The sequence below is a fragment of the Meriones unguiculatus genome, chromosome 19, assembly GCF_030254825.1.
Source record: "Meriones unguiculatus strain TT.TT164.6M chromosome 19, Bangor_MerUng_6.1, whole genome shotgun sequence".
NCBI classification, from domain to species: domain Eukaryota; kingdom Metazoa; phylum Chordata; class Mammalia; order Rodentia; family Muridae; genus Meriones; species Meriones unguiculatus.
The window spans coordinates 25,608,557-25,632,964 of record NC_083366.1 but is presented as its reverse complement, the minus strand read 5'-3'; the positions used below and the strand labels follow the sequence as shown (position 1 = coordinate 25,632,964).

The 24,408-nt window shown below is 43.1% G+C and overlaps 1 protein-coding gene across 2 annotated transcripts in view; it reads right to left on the bottom strand.

The window, feature by feature from the left end:
* Pitrm1 (pitrilysin metallopeptidase 1) overlaps nt 1-24,408 on the bottom strand; it is a 31,735-nt gene that overhangs the window by 5,017 nt on the left and 2,310 nt on the right. For both annotated transcript variants that reach the window (XM_021657069.2, XM_021657071.2), the window contains exons 3-23: nt 22,146-22,252; nt 21,528-21,679; nt 20,153-20,267; nt 19,973-20,069; nt 18,450-18,610; nt 17,293-17,419; nt 16,946-17,034; nt 15,210-15,338; nt 14,489-14,602; nt 14,108-14,204; nt 12,527-12,661; nt 11,373-11,511; nt 9,879-9,995; nt 7,482-7,614; nt 6,189-6,309; nt 5,999-6,075; nt 5,607-5,772; nt 4,363-4,463; nt 1,966-2,086; nt 755-826; nt 27-139 (exon numbers count right to left, since the gene is read on the bottom strand). In XM_021657069.2, the coding sequence (XP_021512744.1) occupies nt 27-139; nt 755-826; nt 1,966-2,086; nt 4,363-4,463; nt 5,607-5,772; nt 5,999-6,075; nt 6,189-6,309; nt 7,482-7,614; nt 9,879-9,995; nt 11,373-11,511; nt 12,527-12,661; nt 14,108-14,204; nt 14,489-14,602; nt 15,210-15,338; nt 16,946-17,034; nt 17,293-17,419; nt 18,450-18,610; nt 19,973-20,069; nt 20,153-20,267; nt 21,528-21,679; nt 22,146-22,252 (2,483 nt within the window). The remainder of the gene's footprint in view (nt 1-26; nt 140-754; nt 827-1,965; nt 2,087-4,362; nt 4,464-5,606; nt 5,773-5,998; nt 6,076-6,188; nt 6,310-7,481; nt 7,615-9,878; nt 9,996-11,372; nt 11,512-12,526; nt 12,662-14,107; nt 14,205-14,488; nt 14,603-15,209; nt 15,339-16,945; nt 17,035-17,292; nt 17,420-18,449; nt 18,611-19,972; nt 20,070-20,152; nt 20,268-21,527; nt 21,680-22,145; nt 22,253-24,408) is intronic.

Here is a 24,408-nt window from a genome sequence, read left to right as displayed (position 1 = left end):
GGCATGCACTGCCCCTCTCCTCCTACCTGGCATGATCTGGATTGGCATAGGGGACAGTTCTGACACACTCGCCAACGTAGTTCACAGGGAAGGGCAGCACGAAGTGTGTCTTCATCTGGCAGGCTTTGAAGGTGGGGTCCTAAGGGGCAGAAGCCTATGGGTCAGACCAGGATGCACAGCCAAATGTGGCCCACGGGGAGTAAATCCAGTCAGCACCATCCCAGAATCTCATTCTCCACGGGGGTTACTAGTGAGGGAGGCACTGCCAAGAACTGACATGGCAGAATTTCATGTAATCACACTTAGAAACTAGCAAGAAATACTCCACATTTGACAAGATGCATTAAGATGAAATTGCTATTAGATTAAAAGCACTTAAGATTGTGGCTGATTTTCCAGGAACACATTATACTACCATACTCTACAAAGATCCAGATCAAGCAGCACAATTGTGGAAACCGATACGTAGACAGGATGAATGCCACTGCTTAACTAGAGGCAGCTGCTGTGATGTCAGCACCATAAGCTACATTCAAAGGAGGGAAAACTGAGAAGTGGTGGGGCCATTTGGCAGCCTGAGTACGACACACATTCTGGGCTGTCTCAAGAGAAAAGGCTCAGAGTGGTAATTACACAAGACAGTGACTCGCCAAGCCTAAGGCTGCAGGTCAGCCCCGGAAAGGCCCACTAGAATGCTCATAATCAGAGGGTGGTCAGGCACACAGCAAGATGCCTGACACCCGTGGCCACTTACTGTTATCAGCTTTCTGATGATCTGGGACCCATTAACGTGTGCACCTCCACTGGGACCACAGTGTGTAGGTTTCTGAAAATAGAGTCCAAGAATGAAGAGAAACTTCCTTGAAATATTTAAGATGGTAAAGACATTAAAGAGTTCCCAAAGTTCCTTACAAGGGTTAGCCAAGGCAGACAGGCTTGTAAAATTTTAAGGAAATTTTTTCAAATAATCAATGAAGAAAACCTCTGTACAAACGTAATGTATTTTAATCATCCCCTGACCTGGTACTTTCTAGTTATAAGACTGTGTCTTTCAGGGCCAGTGAAATGACTCAATAGGCCTGGACCCACACAAGGTGGAAAGAGACACCGACTCCCACAAATCGTCCTCTGACCTTCACATATACACTGTGGCGCACCTTTGCTCGCACGCACACACACACACACACACACACACAAGTGTAACAGCAGCAACAAGAACAACGACCAAACTATCTCTCTATCTTCGAAAGAACTACGTCAAGGTGACATGAACAGGCTCTAAACAAAGGAGCCAAAAGATCAGCAGGTCACCTCCGTGTGGCCCCTCTCCACAGTGTGAAGAGGGTGAGGAGGGTGGTGAAGAGGCCATGGACAGGGAAAGCAAATGACAAATGGAAGAAGGGACATCTGAATCACAGTAGAAAAGACACTAACATAATTCCTGTGAGGTCTGCAAAGTGTCAGCCTTCTTCAGTGACAAGTGAGACTTCCAGAGGCTCAGACTCAAAACCCAAAACCCAAACAAACCTTTACAAACCAATTGAGCTGGTAAGATTATTGCTGACCCGATGATACAATCCATGGCATAAAGAGTCACAGTGAAAAGGCTTTTTACAAGCTTGTGTGTAATGTGTGATGCAAAGCCTCACAAACTGCAAAAGAGAAATTAATTGGATCCGTGTTTCTGGCTCTTTTTTATGTACCACATCCCAGGCCAAACTCTTGCTCTTCCCTGTCAGGAGAATGTTCACTGCTATGCATGAACAAAATTACATGGTGTAGGGTCCAAGACCAAACGAACAGGGTCTGAATTCACCTAAGTAGGCTGATGCGGGCAAGTCATTTAACCCTACCTACGCCCGTCTCTCCAACTGTAACCAAAACGATATTAATTCTTGTATCTATCATGCCACTGAGAATCAGGTGATGTACATCAAGGTCAGAACTGCTCCTGGATTCCGTTACCTCAACAATATGTGGGCGGACAGGTTTCCGTTCCTTTTTGCTACGGCCAACATTTCGAAGGAAGTTTTCCACCTCTTTCTCAGCCTGAGGCATCTGCTGAGGGGTGGCATTCACTGAGCACCTGCAGAGAAGAATCGTGTACATGCAAAATCATCTAACTAAAACAAAAACACCCCCCACTATTTTACTAACTTATAACATTTTTGTATGACACAAAAATGTGAAGTGATTTACATTGTTTTTACTATAAAGTACTCAAAAGTGTTCAAAAGAGATAGTATCCAGATGTGGGAACCACACAGCCATCTCATTCCCTACAGCAGCTTTAACATCAGTGTGGTCAATGTGACACACACGTCACTACCTCACAGCTGTTAACGCAAAGATTTTCTGAAGGGCAAAAAGCAGATTGAGAACATTAACGCTCCCACTAATGCCTTCAGGTCTGGAACAAACTTAAAAAACAAAACCAAAAAAACTGTGACCATCCACAAAAGAATTCAATAATCTGAAACTATAAACTTGTTGATAAAGAATTAAAAACAAAACTTATCTACGTGTGTGCATATCTACATGTACTATGTACAGCACCATACTATGTCGTGGTACTTGGTATGTGTGCAGGTACCGTGGAGGCCAGGAGAAGACATTGTTTTTTCTGGAGCTGGAGTTACAGGCAGTTGTGAGTTGTTCAGTGTGTACTGGGAACTGAACTCCAGTCCGCTGCAAGAGCAGCAAATGCTCTTACCTGCTGAGCCATTTCTCCAGCTCCATGAAACAGAAAATTAAGGCGCAAAGCATTTTAAGACAGCCTCTTACAAAGCACCTCCAAGCTGGAGAGAATCACAAAAATTGTCTATTGCATAAAATCCTGCAGTGTGCATATTTCCTTCTTTGGGGATTAAATTCACAGTGGTAATTATCACATACTAACTATATATGGGCTCTATATTCACTGTTTGTATATATTATCAATTTATTGCATCTAAGAAACTTGAGGGGCTGGAGAGATGGCTCAGAGGTTAAGAACACTGGCTGCTCTTCCAAAGGTCCTGAGTTCAATTCCAGCAACCACATGGTGGCTTACAACCATCTATAGTGAGATCTGGTGCACAGACAGAATGATGTATAAAGAATAAATAAAATCTTAAAAAAAAAAAAAAAGAAACGAAACTTGAGTGTTGGCTAGGGTAGGCTAGGGTGTGAGAGTGAACACAGGAGGAAGCAAGCCTCGGGTATAGGTGAGTGCTAGGGTGTAAAATGAACACTGGGGAAGTTAGCCTTGGGTATAAGGGTGAGTGCTGGACCATGATGGCCTGGGGAATTATCATGAATGCTGGATTAAGAAAAGCCTGGGGTATTAAGGTAAGAATGGAATCCTGCTCGCCTGGGGTAAAAGGGAAGGAAGTGGAAGCCAGGCCCACACAACACTGAAGACTGGAGCACTGACCGTCAGGCCCCATTCTTGCCAGCTAGCAGGCCTGTAGCATCCGTTAGTGACTCTCAAGAACTGACTGGAGAAAGGTACCAGGAATCTATGTAAAATAGTAGCTTTGATTATTCATTTTCTTGGTGATGATCAGTGAATATTAAATCAGTATTAGTGGTACCAAAACACTGCATATAAACTACTAATAATTCATTTTTCTTTATGCTCAAGCCTGAGGACATAAAGCTAACTTAGTGTGAACTGACATGGGCTGACTGGTTTTATTTCAACTCAGCACAAGCTAGAGTCATCTGAAAGGAGGGAAGGGCATTTTCTTGGAAAATGGTAGTTCCATCCCTGGGTTGGTGGTCCAAGGTTCTATTAGAAAGCAGGCTGAGCAAGCCAGGATGAGCAAGCCAGTAAGTAGCTTCCTCTTTGTGGCCTCTGCCTTAGTTCCTGCTTCCAGGTTCCCACCTGGTTTGAGTCCCTGATTTGGCTTCCCTCAGGGGACTGTGACTCGGGATATGTAAGACAAATAAAGCCTTTCTTCCCCAAGTTGCTCTTGGTCATGGTTTCATCACAGCAGCAGAAACCCTAACTAGGATACTGGTCTTGAGCAATATAACCGTTAGTAGGTCTCACCGATTCCTTATTTATGAAACATTTACTTTTGGAAGCAAGTAACTTGGTACCCTAAGTCTACTTTGTAGTTCTAGATTTAAATTAGTTGCTTTCTTTTCTACTTCATACAACTTTTATTATTTTAAATCAAAAAGCTATTCTTTTCATTCCTACAAAATATTAATTTGAAGTCTAGAAGCAGTTATAAATTAAACACCTACACCAACATAATTTCTGTTTTGAAGATAAGTTCAGGTAATTACGTCTTCAAATGAAAAATACCTAGAGATGACACTTCACGAAATGGGGAGAATCCTAAGATCTGTTGGGAAACAATTGCTACCCACCTCATGTTATCACAGGTTAGCAGATATTTCTTGATCCGGGGTAGTTTTCTCAGGATGGGCTTGATGTCTGTCATCTCTGCAACTCTTTTCATCAACTGCACCTGAACCAAAGGAGGCAGACACTGAGTCAGACCACACCGACAGCCAATACGATGCACAGTTCAAATGGATTTTAGGGGACAGCTGTGGCGCTTGGGATGAGAAAAAACTCAAAACTCATGGAGTTAAACACTTAGACCCTAGAAGGTCACAGTGCTGTTTGGAAAGACTACAGACCCCCGAGGAAGTAGAGCCTTGCTGGAGGGGGCAGGTCACTGGTGGCAGACTTTGAGGGTTTCTCGCCTCACCCCACTTCCTCTTCTCTCTGCTTCCTGAGTAGGGAGGGAAATGTGGTCTCTGCCTCCTGCTGCCATGCCTTTCCCACCATGATAGACTCTATCCAGTTGGACCCATGAGCTATGATAGATCTCTTCTTCCTTAAATTGACTTTGGTTATGGTATTTTTATTACACTAGCAGGAAAACAACTAATGCGAGAGTATGACTTGTGATTCTCTAGAATTTGGCAGAATTATAGAAAAGTATGTTTGCAGAGCACAACCATTATTTTGGCACCTTGTAATTTCTACTTTAGTAGTAATTTTATAGTTTCAAGTTGTCTATTTCTTGGACGGGTCTGGGAAGCAAACACCCCTAATACAGACCCTGACTGACCACTGGATGTACCTGGTTTTGTGTGCACACATGTGTTAATTGCCAGTGTGGGTGGTGCTGAAGGAGTGTCTAGTACAAAGAGGAAAGTGAGTTCAAACACACACTGTCCTGCGTGAAGTCTGGGAATTACACAGCAGAATTAAGTTAAAAAGTTAACCTTCTGGTTTCAGTGTGTGGGTGTGCATGCATGTGTATGTTTGTGGACATGTGTGCAAACGCGTGTGTGTGTGTGTGTGTGTGTGTAGGCCAGAGGACTTCAGCTGTCATTCCTCAGGAGCCGCCCACCGTTTTTATTAGATGCTGTCTCCTACTGGCCTGGGATTCTCCAAGCAGGCTGGGTTGACCGGCCAGCAATGCCCAGGGATCTACGTGTCTCTGCCTTCTTGGCACTGGGATCATAAGCATAGGCTGCCAAGCCTGGCTGTTAGAAGGTTAGCTTTTTGAGATAAAGCCACTTATTACCAGATAACATTACCAACCCTAGGAAGCCTTGATCATCCAGAACAAGCAGCTGGTCGTGCCAGTGCCCACCTGATCCATGCCACCAAAGGTCTCCTGCAAGTCCCCCGCAGGTGTGAGTGTCTTGCTCGCTCTGAGAGCTGCGTAGAGATGGCCTGAGTCTGGAATCCCGTTGGAGAGCTCCTGAGCAGTCATTTTCACTAACACTTTGAAGTGCTCTTCTTCTTCAAAGCATGGGCTAAAAAACCAGAATGAAGTCTTCAGAATGACTCAGCACCATTCTGATACCACGGCCAAGTAATTATAGAGTAACCCAGTATCTTTCAAAAGTTCTATATGCTTAAAAATTAATTACAAGTAAAACCAGACTAGATTTGGACAGTGAAGCAAATCTCTTGGGAAAGCATTTCAGAGTTAGATAAGTCAAAGCCCCACTTTTTAATACATGGTGAAAATAAAGTTACTTGTTAAATATTTCACTCCACAGGTGCATCATGTCTGGCAGGTTCCGTTCTAGGCAGAGGGATGAAAATAGCACACCCTTTATCAGCAAAGAAAAATATAAAAGATGAAGTTAATTATGGTACCATTAAGGATAAAGACACCATGGAAACAAGCTGCTGTCTATAGCCATGACTGAGAGTCAACGGTTACCTGCTCATAGGTATCCAGCTCAGAGTCATCAGGGAGCACATTGGGGGAAACAGTCATGCCTCCTGTCTTCAGCTCAATCTGCTGGGCTAGCTCTCTGTAGTTAAGGATGCCACAACCCAGCCTGAGGAGCAAAGGAGTACACCTGAGTTATCAGAGCTCACCTATGTAACACCTGAGTTACCGTCTGTGCCCATCATTTTCAAAAACTCCACAGGTTACCTGTGCTAATTCACAGCCACAACTCTCCATATCTCTTGTACACTGCACAGTTCCCGAACGCATGTTGGCACTGACACACTCCACAGCTCATGTGCCCTATCACTGAGGAACAAACCCATGACTCCATTTGGAAGTCATGTCCAGTGTCCAGGACACTAGCTAGACCCATTAGCAGCTAGTGTCTGTTGCTAAAGGTAACAGACTGAACGTGCTTTTCCAGCCCTTAGATTGTATATGTTTCATGAGAGCTCTCTTCCTCCCAAATATTTTCACACATAATTCACTTGCTCAAATATGTGGTGATGGTGTGGGAGGGATCTAAGAAATATAGACATATTTGTGTACTGATATGTCTAGAAGAAACACTATCAGTCTGAGCCCAGAGGACTCCTGAAAACTGGTTTAAACACTGGGAGCTATTAAAATGGTTGAGAATGGGAGCAGAACTTTATAAAGGTCAAAAACATTTTCCAATGCAATGCAATCCTTAGCCAGGGACATCAAGGGCTGCAGGGCCATCTCTCCAGCCTTGGCTTCCCTTCATTGTCCTGTAACAGGAGAGGAAAGCTGCAGCTGTTACTCCTCAGCTTGCCACTTACAAGAAAAACTCCATGCACAATTCCGAACCTATCCATCCTCTGGCCTGTGGGGGAGAACCATCACTGCAAAGCTAGCTCAGGAGAGAAACAGTGACGAGGCTGTCCCTCTGGAAAGACAACCCGCGAGCTAGCCCTTACACTGAACTGTTCTTACTTCCTGACAAAGTATATTCTCCTTTCTTCAAGAGCTTTGGTGATCCGACTGTACAGATGCCTTTGTAAGCATTATCCGCTTCTAGAGATTCACATTTTGACATAATATATTTATAATAAAAAATATGACCATAAGAAAGCAAACAGCTTGTACATACTGTGGCAATACTAAGTTTTAAAAACAAAATGATTTCCTGGAGGGGACTACCATCAGACCATGAAAATGACACAGACACATAAAGGACACACGGACAAACACACACACACTGTCAAGAGTATGTTGAACAACAGAGATGTGCCTCTACTGAGCTCTACAACTCACTTGGTCAGCACACTGCAGAAAAGAGGCACATAGGGCCTCAACTCCTCCGGGAGGGTGTTTAAACTGGAAAAGGCTCGGAAGTACACCACGCCATTGGTGGGCTGGGGGCAGTACTGCACAGGGATGTCTCCAGCTGGAAAACAGAAGCCATCCTTTTGGTTTAATTAATAAAATCTGACTGGGTTTGCTGTTGTTTTTCCAACAGGGTCTCATGTAGCCAATGCTGCCCATTCAAACTAGACGTTTTAGCAAAGGATGACCTTGAACTCTTGATTTCTCCCGCTGGGATTACAGGTAGGGGCCCTCACACCTAGTCTGTGTGGTACTGGGGCTGGAACCCAGGACTCTGTGCATGCTATGCAAGCTCTCTACCTACTGAGCTCCAGCTCCAGCCCATGACAATTCTTAGCATATAAGGAACCACTCCACTGCTTTTCAAGGAAGAAGGCTTGAGACTACAGCTACCCGTTTCTCCACTGCTCTTTCATTACAGCATAAAATGGCAACGCCACAGCGTATGGTAGCTCCTCCCTGCTGAAGCACTGTGGTGGAAGAATAAGCACGTTACTCTAATTTCACAACTGACTGCAGCAGCATCTCCGTGTCAGTTTCACCTGCATCTGAGCCCAATATTGAGAACTTTCTTTCCTCAACACGGTTAAGTCCATGTTGATGAACATTCCCACAGTATCTGACTCCATTATTGCCTCTGCTCTATACACTGCTGGTCTCCTCCAGTGAATGCCTCCACCCTTCGGGGGCAGTGTAATGTCTGTCCTCCACAAACCCTCAATGTCCTCAGGACCCCACAGCCGTAGGGTATCGCCCCATCTCTGAGGGTAGGTTTTCTAGATTCTGTTTTGTATATTCCCACCCAGGACAGGGCCTTGCACTGAAAGAGGAGTGAACACATTTGTAGATGACTGATTTACTGAGGGAGTTGGGGTGATTACTCAGTGGTTTAAGTGCCCTTTTCACAACCACGAGGACCTGAGCTGGAATCTCCAGCCATCCATGGTAAATGCCTCCTGGGCATACCTGTAACTTTTGCCTTGAAGGTTGGAGATGGGATTCCCCAGAAGATGCTGTCTAACAAGACCAGTCATATTGGTCAACTCAGGATTTGACTGAGAGACCTTGCCTCAGTAAATGAGTTACAAGATGGGTGGAGATTGAGTCCCGGTATCAAATTCCACATGCACAATGTCTCACATGTTCACACAACCACATACATGCACACTTACATACACACATCCAAAATGGAAAAAAATGTAAATAAAAAACTGTAAATTAAAAGAATAAAACATTAACCCCGATTTCTCAAAGCTCTCTCTCTCAGCTGTGTGTCCAAACCTCTACAAATTAATCAGACATGACAAGTGAGATGATCACTGTTAAAATGTGCAAGGCAAGTTAGAGCTGCCTCACAGGAAACAGTGTTCCTCCCTGGGGTTGTCAGCAAGTGCTTGCCTCGCATACTGAGACTCTCAGTTCCCAAATCAAATCAAATCAAATCAAATCCCATCCCACCCTCCACAGAGCAATAACCTCTGGTTGGATAAATTAAAAAAAAACTCTCCATGGCCACTCACAATTTCATGTGCTGGCATCTTCCAGGAAACTGCCACTACAGAGATAACTGTCTCTCATGCCAGCAGCCACAAGCAAAGCAGAAACAAACAACTCTGAGATCTCATAAGCAGTGAGACAGGAGCCCCTTTCCTTTCTCTAACTCCCCAGTACCTAAATCTGGAAGCGTTTATCCCCCCAACACCCTATCCTATGATGACAGGCAAACTAAAGATCTGCAGTGAGGTAAGGGCAGGAAGGACTCCTGAAAAAGCCACTCTGAAATCAACCACAAGGTAACTCAGATTCTCACCTGATTCCAGAAGCAGTGAATTCCCCTGACACCCTCAAATCTACTCCCAGGCCGACACAACACTTTTTACTGAACAGAGAAGTCTATTTATCATGGAAGTCAAAAAAATTATCCAGGGCTGGGAACTCAGTTGGTGAAAACAAGGACCTGAGTCAGAACAGTCAGAAGTAGAGGCACACTCTGGTAATCCCAGGGCTGGGAGATGGAGACACATTGCTCTCTAGCTCACCATCCTGGATGACCTACAAAACCCTAACTCCCAATGAGTGACACTGTGTCTTGAAAACATACATGCACGCACGCACACACTCATGCACATAATCTGTACACACAATGCACACACATGCATATATACATGCACATAGAAATGAAACAACAATAATTTGCTAGGCATACAAACAGCAGGGCTATATAAACTGGTTACTAACATATAAAACATCACCCTGCCTGTTAACAAACTGCTCTTTACCACAGTCAAAGAACCCAGGGACCCATGAGAATAACTTGATGGTGACCTGCGAGGGCGATGTCAAACTTGGTGAAAGGCATGACGGGTTCAATGTCAGAGACTTTTAATGCTGGGAGACAGGAGGCGTCTTGAGGTTTACTTTGCTGAGTCCGTAATTCTAAACCTAAAGTGGAAAAAAAGAGAAATGAGAAAAAGGGACAAAAAGTAAAAGCAAAGACCAAACAAATCTGACTGAAAGTGTTAGGGTTTTATGCCCTTGACCTGTTCTTCTTCATTATCTAAGATCCAAAATGAGCCACTGAGGCCACAAGCAGAGAGGATTTGATCATCAAAGTGTATAAGGAACCTGCCATGCATGTCTAGGCAAACCAACATCACGGCAACATTCTGCAATTACCCTGACACCCCAATTGCTCCTTCCTTGTGTGCACTCATAGTCAGTATCTGAAACACTCAGTTATTTTTCTTTTTCTTTTCCTCAAATCAAAAGGTCCCTCATGGCAAGGACTTTAGTCTTTCATGCCAGTCAGATACCAAAGACACTGACAATTAAACTTAATAAACCTTTTCGAATTGTGGGCATCTTCTGATTGGACGTCAAGCCACAGAGGTTCCAAATACTGAAGCACAGGCTTTAAAACCCACCATGAGAAACAACTGTTAAAGGCGCCAGCATTGTGCTGCTCTAAAGGAGCTCAGTAGATAATCTGTACAGAGAAAAACTCCTATAACCCAAGCATCGTCATTAATGGTGCTGTGCTACTGCTCAACTTTAACTTTCAATTTGACACAACCTAGAAACAGCTGGAAAGTCTCAATGAGGACATAAGTATACCAGGTTGGACTTGGGTGTGTCTGTGAGGGGTTCTCTTGAGTAAAACTGAAGAATGTGTAAGAATGAAGAAAGCGGCTGAGCCCAAGTAGGCTGGCAGTGAGTATGCATGTATTCTCGGCACGACGCTCTCGACTCTCGATGTGCTGTCAGAGCTGTTTCATGTGCCTGCCACCTTCACTTCCCTCCTACAATGGCCCATAACCTGGAACTGTGAACTGATATAAGGAAATGAACTAGTGTCAATTTTCTGATATGGTTAAATGTCATGGTTGAAACTCATCATGACATATCTTTAGTCTGTAGCTGTATAGAGGGTAGAGGACATGCGGGCATTAGGACAGATACATGGCCTTTTAAACAAGGAAAACTGGCCTACTGTCAAGTATTCTTGTGTGGTGGTGGTGGTGGTGGTGAAGACGGGCACAACAGCCTTCAATTGAGAATTACTCATGTAACTAACAATGCTTCCAGGCCTGCAGGCATAGGCCTGGAATCCCATGCACCTAGAGGTTAGGAGATTGAGAGGTCAAGGCCAGTGTGGAGACCTCATCTCAGAATAAAAGGTGAAAGGCTGGAGGCCAAGCTGAGTGGTAGCACTCGCCTAGCTCACACAGCACCCTGAGTTCATGCCCTGGGAACATCAAGCCAAATAACAAGTAGGATCCATCACATCAAATCAAGTAAGTCACCCCATATCCGTCTGACCTTTCTTATAGATCTGCTGCTTGTCCGTCTGGGATAGAGAATTCACCTTTTGCTCTAGCTTTTCTGTCTCCATCTGTGTTTGTTTCTCATAATACTTGTCATCTGGTTTCATGGATAAAGTCAGCTTGTGATGATTGTTCTATGGGAACCATGGCAACAACCACCCAGATTAAAACATGGTTAGGTAAAATTCAGTCAGAACAAATTAAAACATCTGAGAGTAGCCTGCACTTGGGCTTACACAGGGGCCTCATAAAATGCTCACAAGTACACCTGCTCTATGGTCAGTCAGGACATGAGCCACAGGTGCTTTTACAACAGTCAGACCTATTGTAACCACTGTCTTTCCCAAAATGTGCATCTTGGTTTTAAAGGAAACCTGTACTTGCTAATGTTATGAATTAAAAGATAAGAAAACTTAAAATTAATTTGTATCTAGCACTATACATTCCTGAAAGTCTAGAACTACAATTTCCGTTTGTTTTGAGACAGTGTTTCAGGTAGCCCAGGCTGGTCTTCAACTTACTACGTAGCCAAGGTGACCTCTGGCTCCTGATCCTCCTGCCTCTGCCTCCCAAATGCTGGGATTAAAAGCCACCATGTACACCTCTGGAACAAAACTTATAATTCGTCGGTTTACAAATTATGTGGACAAAATAGATGTTGACCAAATATAAAAGAAAAATGTCAGGCGTTCCGAACATGCTTCTGTTATTTACTTCAACAGTTAAGCACGTGTACAAGATGTTCAACTGTAATCCTACCAAGGGAGGCATGTGGGCTAGATTACAGCAAGAACTCACAAGAGCTAGAGGTGGTATGTTAGCCTATAATCCCAGCACTCCAGAGGCAAAGGCAGGAAGGCCGAGTGTTCAAAGCTAGCTTTGGTGGGTATGCCGGACACAAGTCAATCAAAATGTGTATAAACAGGACACAGGGAAACCATAGGGGTAAGGATCACGTTCCTTGTCCCAAACAATGGCAATTATTACAAGAAAGATATCCTTCAAAACAGGTAACCGTGAGACCCTCAGTAATTAAGAAGAGTACAATGAAAGACACAGCTAAGCACAATAGTCAATAATTTCAGATTTTTCATTATTTTGAAACCTAACTACCAAGTTATAGACAAAAAGATTCTCCAATTTTCTTACCTTAAAATACTGCTTTACTTTTTCTTGTAAAAATTTTGGATTTTCCTTAAGGCACTGTCTAAATTTAGTCAATTGATTTCCCATCTTCAGGAGCTCCACGGGGTCCCCATCATGATTCCAGCAAGAAGCTATATACTAGGACAAAGAGTTTTAAATACACAATGCAGTGTTAGTATCTTGGAAAAGTAGGTTGCCCCAGTGGACATCAAAGGAGTGAGAGTCTATTATGGTAGCAGTGTCTCCTTTTTTTAAGATTTATTTATTCATTATATTTTTACAATGTTCTGATTACATGTACACCTGAATGCCAGAAGAGGGCACCAGATCTCATTACAGATGGATGTGAGCTACCATGTGGGTACTTGGAATTGAACTCAGGACCTTGTAGAAGAACAGCCAGTTCTTAAGAGATGGCTCTTAACCTCTGAGCCATCTCTCCAGCCCCACCAGTATCTACTTAAAAACATCATGGGTGTAAGGGCTTGGGATACAGCTCAGTTTATACAGCACTTGTCTGGTATGTTCAAGGCCCTGTGTTCAAGACCCCATTTCCCTAGTCCCAAGACATAACTGTTTATAACATAATTTAAGTCATTATTTGATTACAGAAAAACCAATTAACTCTACTTTGTTTATTATACATTTTATCTATGTAAATAAATCTATTTCATATGCAAACATAATATTCCCAGCTAGTTAGGAAAATTTGCTTTGCAACTACACCCATCTGTGTTTGATCTCCAGAACCTGCATTAAAAAAAAATAGAAAAAAAAGAAAAAAGCTAAGCATGGTGATACATGCTGAGAAGGCAGACAGGTGGAGGTCCCTGTGGCTCACTGTCCAGCCAGCCATGCCTACTTGTTGGGAGGCCAGTGAGAGATGCTGTCTTGGACAGTAGCTAAAGAGCAACATCTGATATTGCCCTGTGGTTTCCACATACACATCCAGATACACATACACTTTCATACACACATGCTTGCACACTTACATATATACCCCCAGGTATATAAAAGAAAACTATCAGCCAATTAAACAGATTAATCAAAAAAAAAAAAAAAAAAAAAAAAGGGCCAGCAAGATGGCTCGGTGGTAGAGAGAGCTCTTGCAGGGACCATGTTCAATTCCTGGGATCCAACACCCTCTCCTGGCCTCAGAGAGCTCCTGGATGCACAGTGTACATAAATTTCTCATCGGCACTCACTCACTCACATATTTAATAAAATATTTAAAAAGAAAGAAAAATGAACCTAAATCATAAGAATATTTGTATTTGATTTCAGATAGTAGAAGTTTGAAGGCAACTAAAAATCAGTTATCAGTGCTAATCAGTACGTTCAGTGCCGTCAAGAACCACAGCTGTGGTGAGCATCAAGGTGTACATGTCTGTAACCCTGGCATCCAGGGCGCTGGGGCAGAACTGAGCTTGGGGCCAGCGACAGCTACATGGTAGGACCTTGCCTAAAGTAAAATTTAAAGAAAAAACAAAAACAAAACAACAACAAAAAATAACAGAAAGAACCAATGTTAATAAACCAAAATCAAACAAAAGGGAAAGCAGTGGTGCCAACAAGATCACATACTGATGTCAGGGCAAGGCCAAAGCTGGTAGACTGATGCTTCATTTGGATTTCGATTTTATGGAGCAAGGCTTCAATTCGATCATCTTCAAACCCTTTCCTAGAAAAAAACAAAAAACAAGACACTAATTAACAAGTGAGATGCTAAGAAGAAAATAGGGAAGAAAAAATAAGAATAATATGCATGTGTGAAAATGTCACATCTCCCATTAATCTGTATTCCAAAGGAAAAAATCTGGAATAAAAATTAAATACATCAATAATTACACTGAACCAACACATTATATTACAACGAGAGGAGGCAGTGGAGATGGCTCAGTCTCCATCCCACAGAACACTCATGAAGGAAAGATGGAAGCAGGACATCACGACACATGCACATACTCAATAACTTCTTCAATTGTCCTGTCCACAAGCTCTCTGACTGTCTTGACATCCTTCTCTGCAATCCCCTGGAGGCCGACGCTGAAGTAAGCCTCTTTCGTGTAGCCATTATATCTAGAATACAAAGACAGGCAATGCATCAGAAGCCAAGCACTTTCATCTGTGATGTACTTTTCTGACATATCAGGACTAAAGACTTTTAACTCTCGATCACCACACTAGAGAATACAGTAAAGCAGTATGTTCTCTGACTCTTGCTTTTCATAGGTAGCTAGTCAAATGTACATCATAGCCTTTTAAATATTTCTAAAAGTCAGTACCACTTAAGTTTTTGTGTTATGGTCAAATGATTTAGAAATACTGACCTGGTGCATTTTACAACACCTTAATATTAAAAGGAATATTTAATGATATAAATTTTAAAACACAAAATAAGTATTGATACAAAATACCAATATATCCAGGCCTTGGAACACAGGCCCATAATCCCAGTTACCCCAGACACTGAAGCAGGAACACTGAAAACACAAGGCCAATGCAGGCAAATCTGCCAATCAATCAAACTAAGAGACCAATCAATCATTCAAATTAACCAAATCAATCATATCAATTTAAATCAAACCAATTAAAGCATCAATCAGTCAACTCCATCAAATCCTACTCATACCGTTAAGTCAAACCAAACAAGTCACTTAAATCCAACCAAAGAAATACAACGTACCCAACATCAGGAGAAAAGTCTGTGCCAAGTCCAGATTCAATCAAAGCTTTGTAGAAGGGGGAGTTGGGCCCAGCAATCAGGAGGGAAGACAGAAGGTTCAATGTGAAGGCTTCAAAGGTGTCAGTGATACTTCATGGGGGTGGGATGATAAGGGAATATTAAAACATGCTGATCGCTATACATATATAAATTTTTTATTCTCCTTTTAATACATTACAGTTTCCCCTCCCTCCATTCCCCACTCTCTTCCCACTGCCCCTCTTCTCCCCCAGATCCTGTCCTGGTAATGATGGCATGTTTTCTTTTTTAAAAAGATGTGTGTGTGTAGTTTTTAAAGAACTGTTTGGATTTTAATTGTGATACAGAAGTTGTAGTAACAAACACTCAGTTGTGTGCAGACATTATTTCTACTCTGATGAATAAGTTCAGTAAAGGTCACATACGAAACTTAAGAAAAAAATACAAAAGCATGTGTATACACATATTCCTGTGTTTGCAGTTGTGTACACAGCCACAGCATCGTTCCGTGGATGCCATCTGCCTATGTTTGCTCACATAGGTTCTCTTACTTTTCCTAGATGTTTCTGATTTTGCTTGGCTGGCTGGAAAGTGAGCATGTGGGCCTGCCTCTCTTCACCCCTTCGTCAATCCAAGCACAGAAATTACAAGTTTGTGTCACCATATCCAGCTTTAAAGCTCTGGGATAGAACTCGGGTCCTCCTGCTTGTGGAGGAACCAACCACTTTATGGACCGGGTCATTTCTCTAGCACTGAGAGTTTTTGAAGTCATTCACAACTATTATTAAATCAGCACCTACATCTTCAACCAAGCCTAATTTCTGCTAGAAATTCTAGAAGTTTTACTTTAACTTAATAATTATATGGGATAGGATGGGGGTTCAGAATCAGGAAATTAATTTAGTTACACTTGAGATGCTATCATAAGATAGTCTACCATGTCTTTTGACATACTGTAGGTTCAGCAACATGACCACGTCAGCACCATAAGAGAATGTTGGTTTATGAGTGGCAGCTGGAGCTCGGGTAGGGTAGAAGAGCCCTGTCTTTCCTGTCTTAGGTGGTCTTCAGGGCATGAGTTTGATGCTCTCTTCAGTAAATCTCTAGAGTTAAATAGTATTGTTTGTGGCATATTCTCCTGAGGATAGCTTTCACTTTTACCTGAAGTGGACCAGTGACCTCCCAAACTCCAAAAGCTAAAGTATTGAAAGCAGTCTCTTTTCTGAAAACATTCACTGTTAGTGAAAACTAGTCTATACTGAGAAGGGCAGGGAATGTGGGTCAGAGGGCACGGAATTTGCCTACATGCATGAAAACCTTCGTTTTCCCAGCACTGCATTACAAAGAAGGAGTTGTGGCATATCCTTATAACCACAGCATTTGAGAGGTAGAGGGAGGAGGAGCTGAAGTTCAAGGTCATCCTTGGCTACATGGACAGTTCTAAACCAGATTGAACTGCAGATATCGTGTGTGAATGTGTGTGTGTGTACACAATAAGAAAATTAATTTTCTCCGACTGGCTGGCAAAATTGATATTCCCCACCCCATTTCTGAGGTTATTAAAATCTTGACATTTTTTTTTCTAGTCTTAAAACTTGCTTGATCCTTGAATCCTCCCACCTGTCCCTTAAATTACTTCTGACTGTTGGATTATCTGGCCTTCTCATCAGTGTACTTTCTCACTGTCTGCCAGCACAAATTTTACAACACACACTTACTCTGGTAATAGGAAGCTGACGCTGACAGTCGTTTGTTTAGCGGCATCCGTAGCTAGTGAATCCGGGCCACATGTTATATGGAATTCCCTCTGCAGAATGATGTGGTACTTTAGACAGGCACAGAGCATGGTCTTAAACAACCATAGATTATCTGGACATGTCAAATAGTTGGCAGTAAATCAGCTTTTAACAACTAACCATTCCCTCAGTCTTAAAAAGCTTGTAAACACTTCACAGCTCAGGACAACTTCTCAAAATATTAATAGTACTACTCAGTCCAAGCTTCTGTTTCAATACATTTGACAGGCAGGATAAAAACACTGGTGGAAACTGCAGGGGCCACTCACAGGCTTGTCCCAGCGCTGCTGGGCTGGCACCGCTGTGCTCGGCTCCATTTTCTGAAATTTACTCAGGGCTTCTTCGTGAATTTGTTTCAGGTGCTGTTCCAGCTGAAAATTCCCATAAGTGAAGAACCTAAAGTCCAGGGAACAAAGACAGCAACACCTTATTGGCTTGAAAGAGGCAGGAATCAACTTCGAGGGCTTTTGCATGAGACAGAGTGTACAAGATATGTATCAGCTCATCTCCTCATGACTGTGAACTGCATATAGGAATATTTTTTTTGTTTTGATTCAATCTAACTATACACAGCAAACAGGAGGACTTGGTTAAATGCAACAAAAATTGTTTAGTTTTATTTTGAACCTGTGATAAAGGCATTGCAAAAACCAAACGAGTTCCAATGAGATGCAATGTGAAAAAGAATGTATCTAAGATTGACAGACCTAAAATAAGGAATTTCATAAAATTAGACTTCAGGCTACAATTACTACATTACATGTTTTTAATATAAAGCACTTAAGTAACCCACGAGAAAAAAAGGCTACAAATGCTGAGGTGATCTTTCTTTTCCTTCAAAGAAAAGAATTTAAAGTTCAATTTAAAGTTCAATTAGCCTGGTATGGTGGCACATGTCTTTAATACCAGCATTTAGGAGGCAGAAGCAGGTGGACATCTGTAAGTTCAAAGCCACCAGATCAGTATAGTGAATTTCAGGCCAGCAAGAGCTACATAGTCCAAAAGCAAAAACAAACAAACAAACACACACAATAACAACTAACCAACCAAATCAACAAAACAAAACAAACAAGCAAAAAAACAAAACAAAACAAAACAAACCTAACAACAACAAAAAATAAAGTTCGATTCTGCAAAACACAACAGAAGGCTCCCTGAGTATGGTGAACATCAGTCCCAGCCTCCCGCAGAGAAGTGAGTCTACAGATTGCTTTTAGGCAATAAGCACTGCCAACTGAGAGTTATGGCTGTAGACGTTTACAATGATTTCCCTGTAGGACCCACAGGTGAACGTCACTATCTTACCCAGAGCTACGGATCTGTTCAGCAAACATTTCTTCATTAAATGAGAAGCCACATCACTTAATGTAAGAATGCAAGCAAGTCAACTATTGATCTACCATCAAACCGCTACACCCAACACTACCTGGCATTGCTGGGGTGATAGTGAGTAGCATGGAACTCTTTCAGCTGCTCCCATGTGAGCTCTGGGATGCACAGTGGATCCCCCCCAGAGACCACGGAGTACGTGTGGTCAGGAAGAAGCTTGTTCTGGAGGTGCTGGGAGAATATCCTCTCATTGTCTGTCTTGAAATTGAAAAGTAATAATAAGTTAATGAAAGTACTTGTAAATCAAATGCCTTCCAACAGCCGCACAAGTGCTGTTTAACTTCTCGCTCAGTTAATATGTGGATGGGACCTAAGGTCTGGCTCTCTTGTGTCATGAATGTTTTGGTTTATGATATGTAAACATGTTTTTTTGTCTACACCTGTTAAGTGTCTTATGTGGAACGTGGTCTTTGCCAGGTGGAATTAGTTGAATTCTGAGGACTTTGAGGGGTATAAATGTGACAGCGCAGAGGAAAAAGGTACAGCTGCTTGGCAGAGGACTGCTTGCTGCTGGTTTGTTCTGCCTCTGCATTTGCTGTTTGCTGATTTGCTGTTTACCTGGACTTCCGGATGACTGATATTGGTATTGCCCCCAAAAGAATCCTATGACCCAACCCAGCAGGAAGTAGCAGAGAGAAACCCGCCCTTTGTCCTCACTAACCTTCTTTCCCTCCTACCCAGTGTTGGGGGTTGGAAGGGAGGTAGAAGTGTTTAATAACCCTAAATAAAGGAGGATTCTTAAAAAATCAAGGTCAGCACTCTTGGATGCTCAGTTTGTTTTTCAACAACTGTGCAGCTGAAGTCAGAGAGGGAAGGTTAACAGTGGGATAAGAACGGGTGTACAAGAATTCTTTGGTGCGCTACCTATGTAGACACTACTATCATGGAGTGTCAAGAACAAAATGATACTAAATGGAGTAGAAAGGAATACAAAATTATTACTCAAAGAGGCCACAAGAATCAGAGCATCCTGGAATATACAAACCACCCCACATACTTCAGAAGGAATAGGACAGGCAAGGGCAGGCCTTCACATTCTCGGTCATGTATAATGAAACCAGGCCCTTCTGAGGGGTTTTGGTTCTGCTGACAGTACTGACTCCAGGTAATTTAAGCAGCTAGGTGAGAATGGTAAATAACGGATCTCCTATCACCCAAGCACATACAGGTTTCAAAACTTTACAGAGGCAGGCTGAGGAGATGGCTCAGTGGTTAAAGCACAGCATAATGATCTGAGTTCAAATCCCCAGTTCACATATAAAGCAGGACACATTAGCAACCCTCTGCAAACTCAGCACTCCCACAGCAAGATCAAGATGGGAGCTAGAAAAAGGACAGTTTCCAGAGAGGTTCAGGATTCCCTCATGTGAAAAACAGGAGAACCCACCTCCAACAAGGTGGAAGGCAAGCACCAACACATTAGGTTGTTTTCTGATCTCCACATTCACGATGACATGTTATATGCTACATAAAATGTTTAAATGTACATACTACATACAAATACATACGTGTTCTTTTAAAGATAATTTTAATGCAACAGAAATGAGGAAGGACACTTACAAATGCCCCTTTCATCTCATTAAAAACGATTCCTTTAAAGATCAAGGGTGTCTGAGGGTCACTTGGATTCTCATGTTCTAGTCGCCACCCTTCCTGCCTAAAGAAACGATAAACAGGTAAGTAAAAAATGGTACAGAGCAGACAACTACAGCCTGAGTCATATAACTAATCATTACATACCAGAAGTCTAGTTCCCTCAAGCATGGGAAGAATGTTGCATCCAAATACACTGAGAGAAGGTTCTGGAAATCTTTGGGATTTTGAGTGGAAAACGGATACATCGTGTAATCGCTAGCTGGGGAGAAAGAGAGTAAGATTTTAAAATATACGAAATGCCTGTGGAAACTCATTACCCTGAAGTCTCACTTCTTGATGTGCTTCAGTGTTTATTTCCCACGGGACAGAAGGCAGGAGGCCTGCATGCAGTACTTCTACTCAGCCCATCACCCTGAGCCTCAACCTATCCCAGATCCCCAAGACTTCTGTGAACAGTCACCTTCCCTATGTTTTGATTTGATCCACTGCTTGACTTAGTTGCTCCACCAGTTTAGCTGATAAGACTAATTTAATTTAAGTTGGATATTAATCACAACACTGTAGATGCTGTCGGGACACCCCAGATGTGCTCTGAACTTTATCAGAGACACTACCACACCACTGTTCTAACACCCTGGTTTTCACTGACTTCCTTATTATTTGTGTGTGTACACGGAGGCCAGGGGTTGGTGCCGATCCTTTCATCAATTACTCCCCGCCTTTTATTTTGACACAGGGCATTGCACTGAACCCGGAGCTCACCAGCTGAGCTATACTGACTGGCTAGAAAGTGGAAAGATCCTCCAGCCTCCACCTCTGATGCACTGGGAACCAGTGCACCTGGCTTTCTCGTGGACGCTAGTGTTCTGAACATGAGTCCTCACGCTTGCATGGCAAACACTTTATCAACTGAGCCATCTCCACAGCTCCTGGTACTCCCATTTCTATAATCTAACCAAGGTGTTGTTCTTCTAAAACAGCTGAGCTTCTTAAGTCTTTCACATAGTCCAAGGACTGACAACTGACCTCGGCCCTCGGCACATAAGTTACAGTTGTGTAGCTGGGTCTTCTTCTAGTTTTGGTTGTGAGCCTAGTCTTGAATGGCTGAGCCATGCCTCCAGCCCTAGCTTGCTCTTCTTGTGGGACTCCTAACAGTGGGGGAGCAGGAGATGGCTCTGACTCTGTTGCTTTTGGGACCCTTTAGCTAACAGGTTGCCTTGTCTAGCCATAACTGAAGAGGAGGTGCTTGCTCTTACTTCAGCTTTATCTGACATTCTATGGCTGGTTGATATCCATTGAGGCCAGCCCTTCTCTGAAGAGAAACCGAGGTGGGGAGAGTGGTTAGGGCACAGGGACTTGGAGGAGATGCAAAAGGGGAAGCTGTGGTCAGGATGTAAAGTAAGTGAAATCTTTCAACAGTTACTGCACTAAGTCTTCTTTTGTTGTTGGAAAATAGCTTAATTTGCCCACTGGTGTCTGACAGAGCAAACATGGCTTTGACTCCGGATGTCCCTCTTACCCGTGAAGGCATTCATAAACGTGGACAGGGACCTGTTGAGCATCTTGAAGAAAGGATCCCTGCATGGGTACTTCTGAGAACCACAGAGGACGGTATGCTCGAGAACATGAGGGACTCCAGTGCTGTCCATCGGGGTGGTGCGGAACTGTACGCTGAGGGAAAGGAAAGGTGACAAACGGGTGACAAGGGGCTAGCCTAACATCCAGCGACAGGATTACGGAACCCGTGGCCACCCTGCACAGGAAAACCAATCATTGTCACATCGCAATCTTTTGATAAAATGCTTTCTGACTATCATGTATGAGTCACTGAGTCATACTGTAAAATTTCAACATATCTAGATATAGGATCTTTAGGTAAATTCATGTAAGTTTCCTTTTGGAGAGGAGGGGGAGAAGTGGAACAGATTCTCACTCTATAGTGAGAGTCTGGCCTAGAACTTACTATGCAGCCTGGCCCCACATAGACCTGCAACAGCCCTTCTCCTCTCTCAATAGTACTAGGTTGACCAGCGAGCTGCCAGGCCAGCAAGGCTCACTTTTTCCTGTCATTTTGGGATCTACAGTAGATGTGTTACACAGAGTCATTCAAGAGCACACTCTTAAAAGGACCGCATACCTGAATAAGTTGTTCTTGTCTTCCCTCGCCAGGTGCAGGTGTTGGGCTCCTGTGTCATCATGGCTGAGCTTTACCGCTGTCAGGAACAGTTCAGGAACAGGAGTGACCTGAGGAGAGAAAGAAAGCGTGGGCAGACGTATGCAGCACGGTTCATTCAACACACCGGGAGAATCAGCTTCTTTTTGTGTGCGCATGCGTGCGTGCGTGCAGGTCTGCGAACATCCTCTGGTGTTCCTTAGGAGTAGTCCACCTTGTTTTTTGATACAAGTTCTCTCACTGGCTGGAACTTGCTGAGTAAGCTAGTTTGACAGGCCAGTGAGCATCAGGGATCAACCTATCCCTACCTCTTCCATTTGGGGATTACAGGTGCATGACATTCCTGGTTTTTGTGTGCTTTTTGTTGTTTTGTTTCAACATGGGCTCTGGGGATCCAACTTAGGTCCTCTTGCAAGTCTCTCACCAACTAAGTTACCTCCTCCGGCCAAGAACTGGCTGTTCTGTCTTAAAACTAGATGCCAGGAAGCCAGCCTCTGGCAGGGACAGACCATCCTATCCAAATCCCTGTTCTCACAGACAAGAAAATTAAGACCCCACTGCAGGCTGATGAGGATGCATGCTACTTGGGGTCTAATTTATTCTACCAATCATCTTTTAAGCATGTTGCATTCAAGCTGCTAGGGACACATTGCCATCCATCCCCTCATTTAGAGATGACGAAAGCTGAGGCTCAGAGTTAATGACCAATGAGCCAAGATCCCCCTGATGTCCATGTTCTTTCTAATGAACTATGTCATAAATGCCTACAATAAAAATGAACCATCCCCACTCCCCAGGCAGGGAGCAGCAAAAGAGAGAGACAGAGGAATGACCTCTTACTTGAATAAGTCTCTAGAGTCCGGATATAAGCTAAAGGGTTCTGGGGGCTGGGGAGACAGATTATTCAGTAAAGAGCTTGCTATGCAAGCATGAGGACCTAAGTTCAATTCCCAGAACCCATAAAAAGCTGCATGCAAGAGCATGTCTGTAATCCCAGCACCAAGGGGGCAGAGACTCCTGCAGTTCACTGGCCAGCAGCCCATCTAACAAAGTCAGTAAACTCTAAGTTCAGTGAGAGATCCTGCCTCAGGGCTGTGGATGTAACTCAGTGGGCGGAGGGTCTGCCACGCATGAAGCCAAGAGTTCTTGCCTTGGCACCATATTAAACAAGAGTATGGTAGCACACACATGTAATCCCAGCTTCTCGGAGATGGAGATGGGAAGATAATAGAAGTTGAAGGTTGTCCTTGACTACACTACATACACATTTGAGGCCAGTGAGGCCTCCATGAAAACCTGCCTCAAAAAAAAAAAGGCGAAGTGTGATTGAGAACAATTCCCTTGAGGAAGACCTCTACTCACACACTCACACTCACACACACATATACAGAGAGTCAGAGACAGAGAATATACTATTGCACATTCACATCAGCTGGTCCTCTTTCCTTCAATCACAGACCATCCACACTATAAATGTACCAGCATCGTTCTCTATTCCCAGAGGCCATGAACGTGACTTTCCCGCTTCTCTACAGGAAGTTCCTGGCAGAGCTACAATTAGAACCAAGTCTCTTGGGTCTAACTCAGGGGCCCAGAGGGCTCTTGATGCTTGTCTAATTACAGCTGGTTTAATATTTCTGCATTTACTTAGATAGGTGACCAGTGTACTCAAAAGCAGGAGATAACCTGCCTGACAAGGGCTGTCAGGGCCATAGTTTTCAAACAACCATTTAAGTGTCTTTTAGTTTGAAACATAAGGAAGAGAACACACCATTCTGAACAGGACTTTCTTCAACTTGGGCAACTTGTGCCACAAGCCTAAGTTCCTTTCAGCGAGTTCATGATACTCTCACCTCATTTTTTTTTTTTTTTTGTGACTCACCACTCTGGAACTACCGCTCCAATGTCACAGACCTTGCTGATTACTACATGCTTATCAAATTCTGCCTTTTGGTGCAGCTGCACAAGGCTTTTTAGCTTATCGGCCTTCTTCTTGTATTTGTTAGAGCATCAAGCACGGTACAAAGCCTGTCACCAAAAATTCAAAGCATTGATATTTCTTTTGTGTGTGAGTGTGTGTAAGATGAGGAATATATATATATATATATATATATATATATACACACACATACATGTAGGACAGGGACTCCCAGGCTGGCCATAGACTTGCAAACTATCTAAAAATAACCCTGATCTTACAAGCATATATGACCAAACAAGGTTTCAT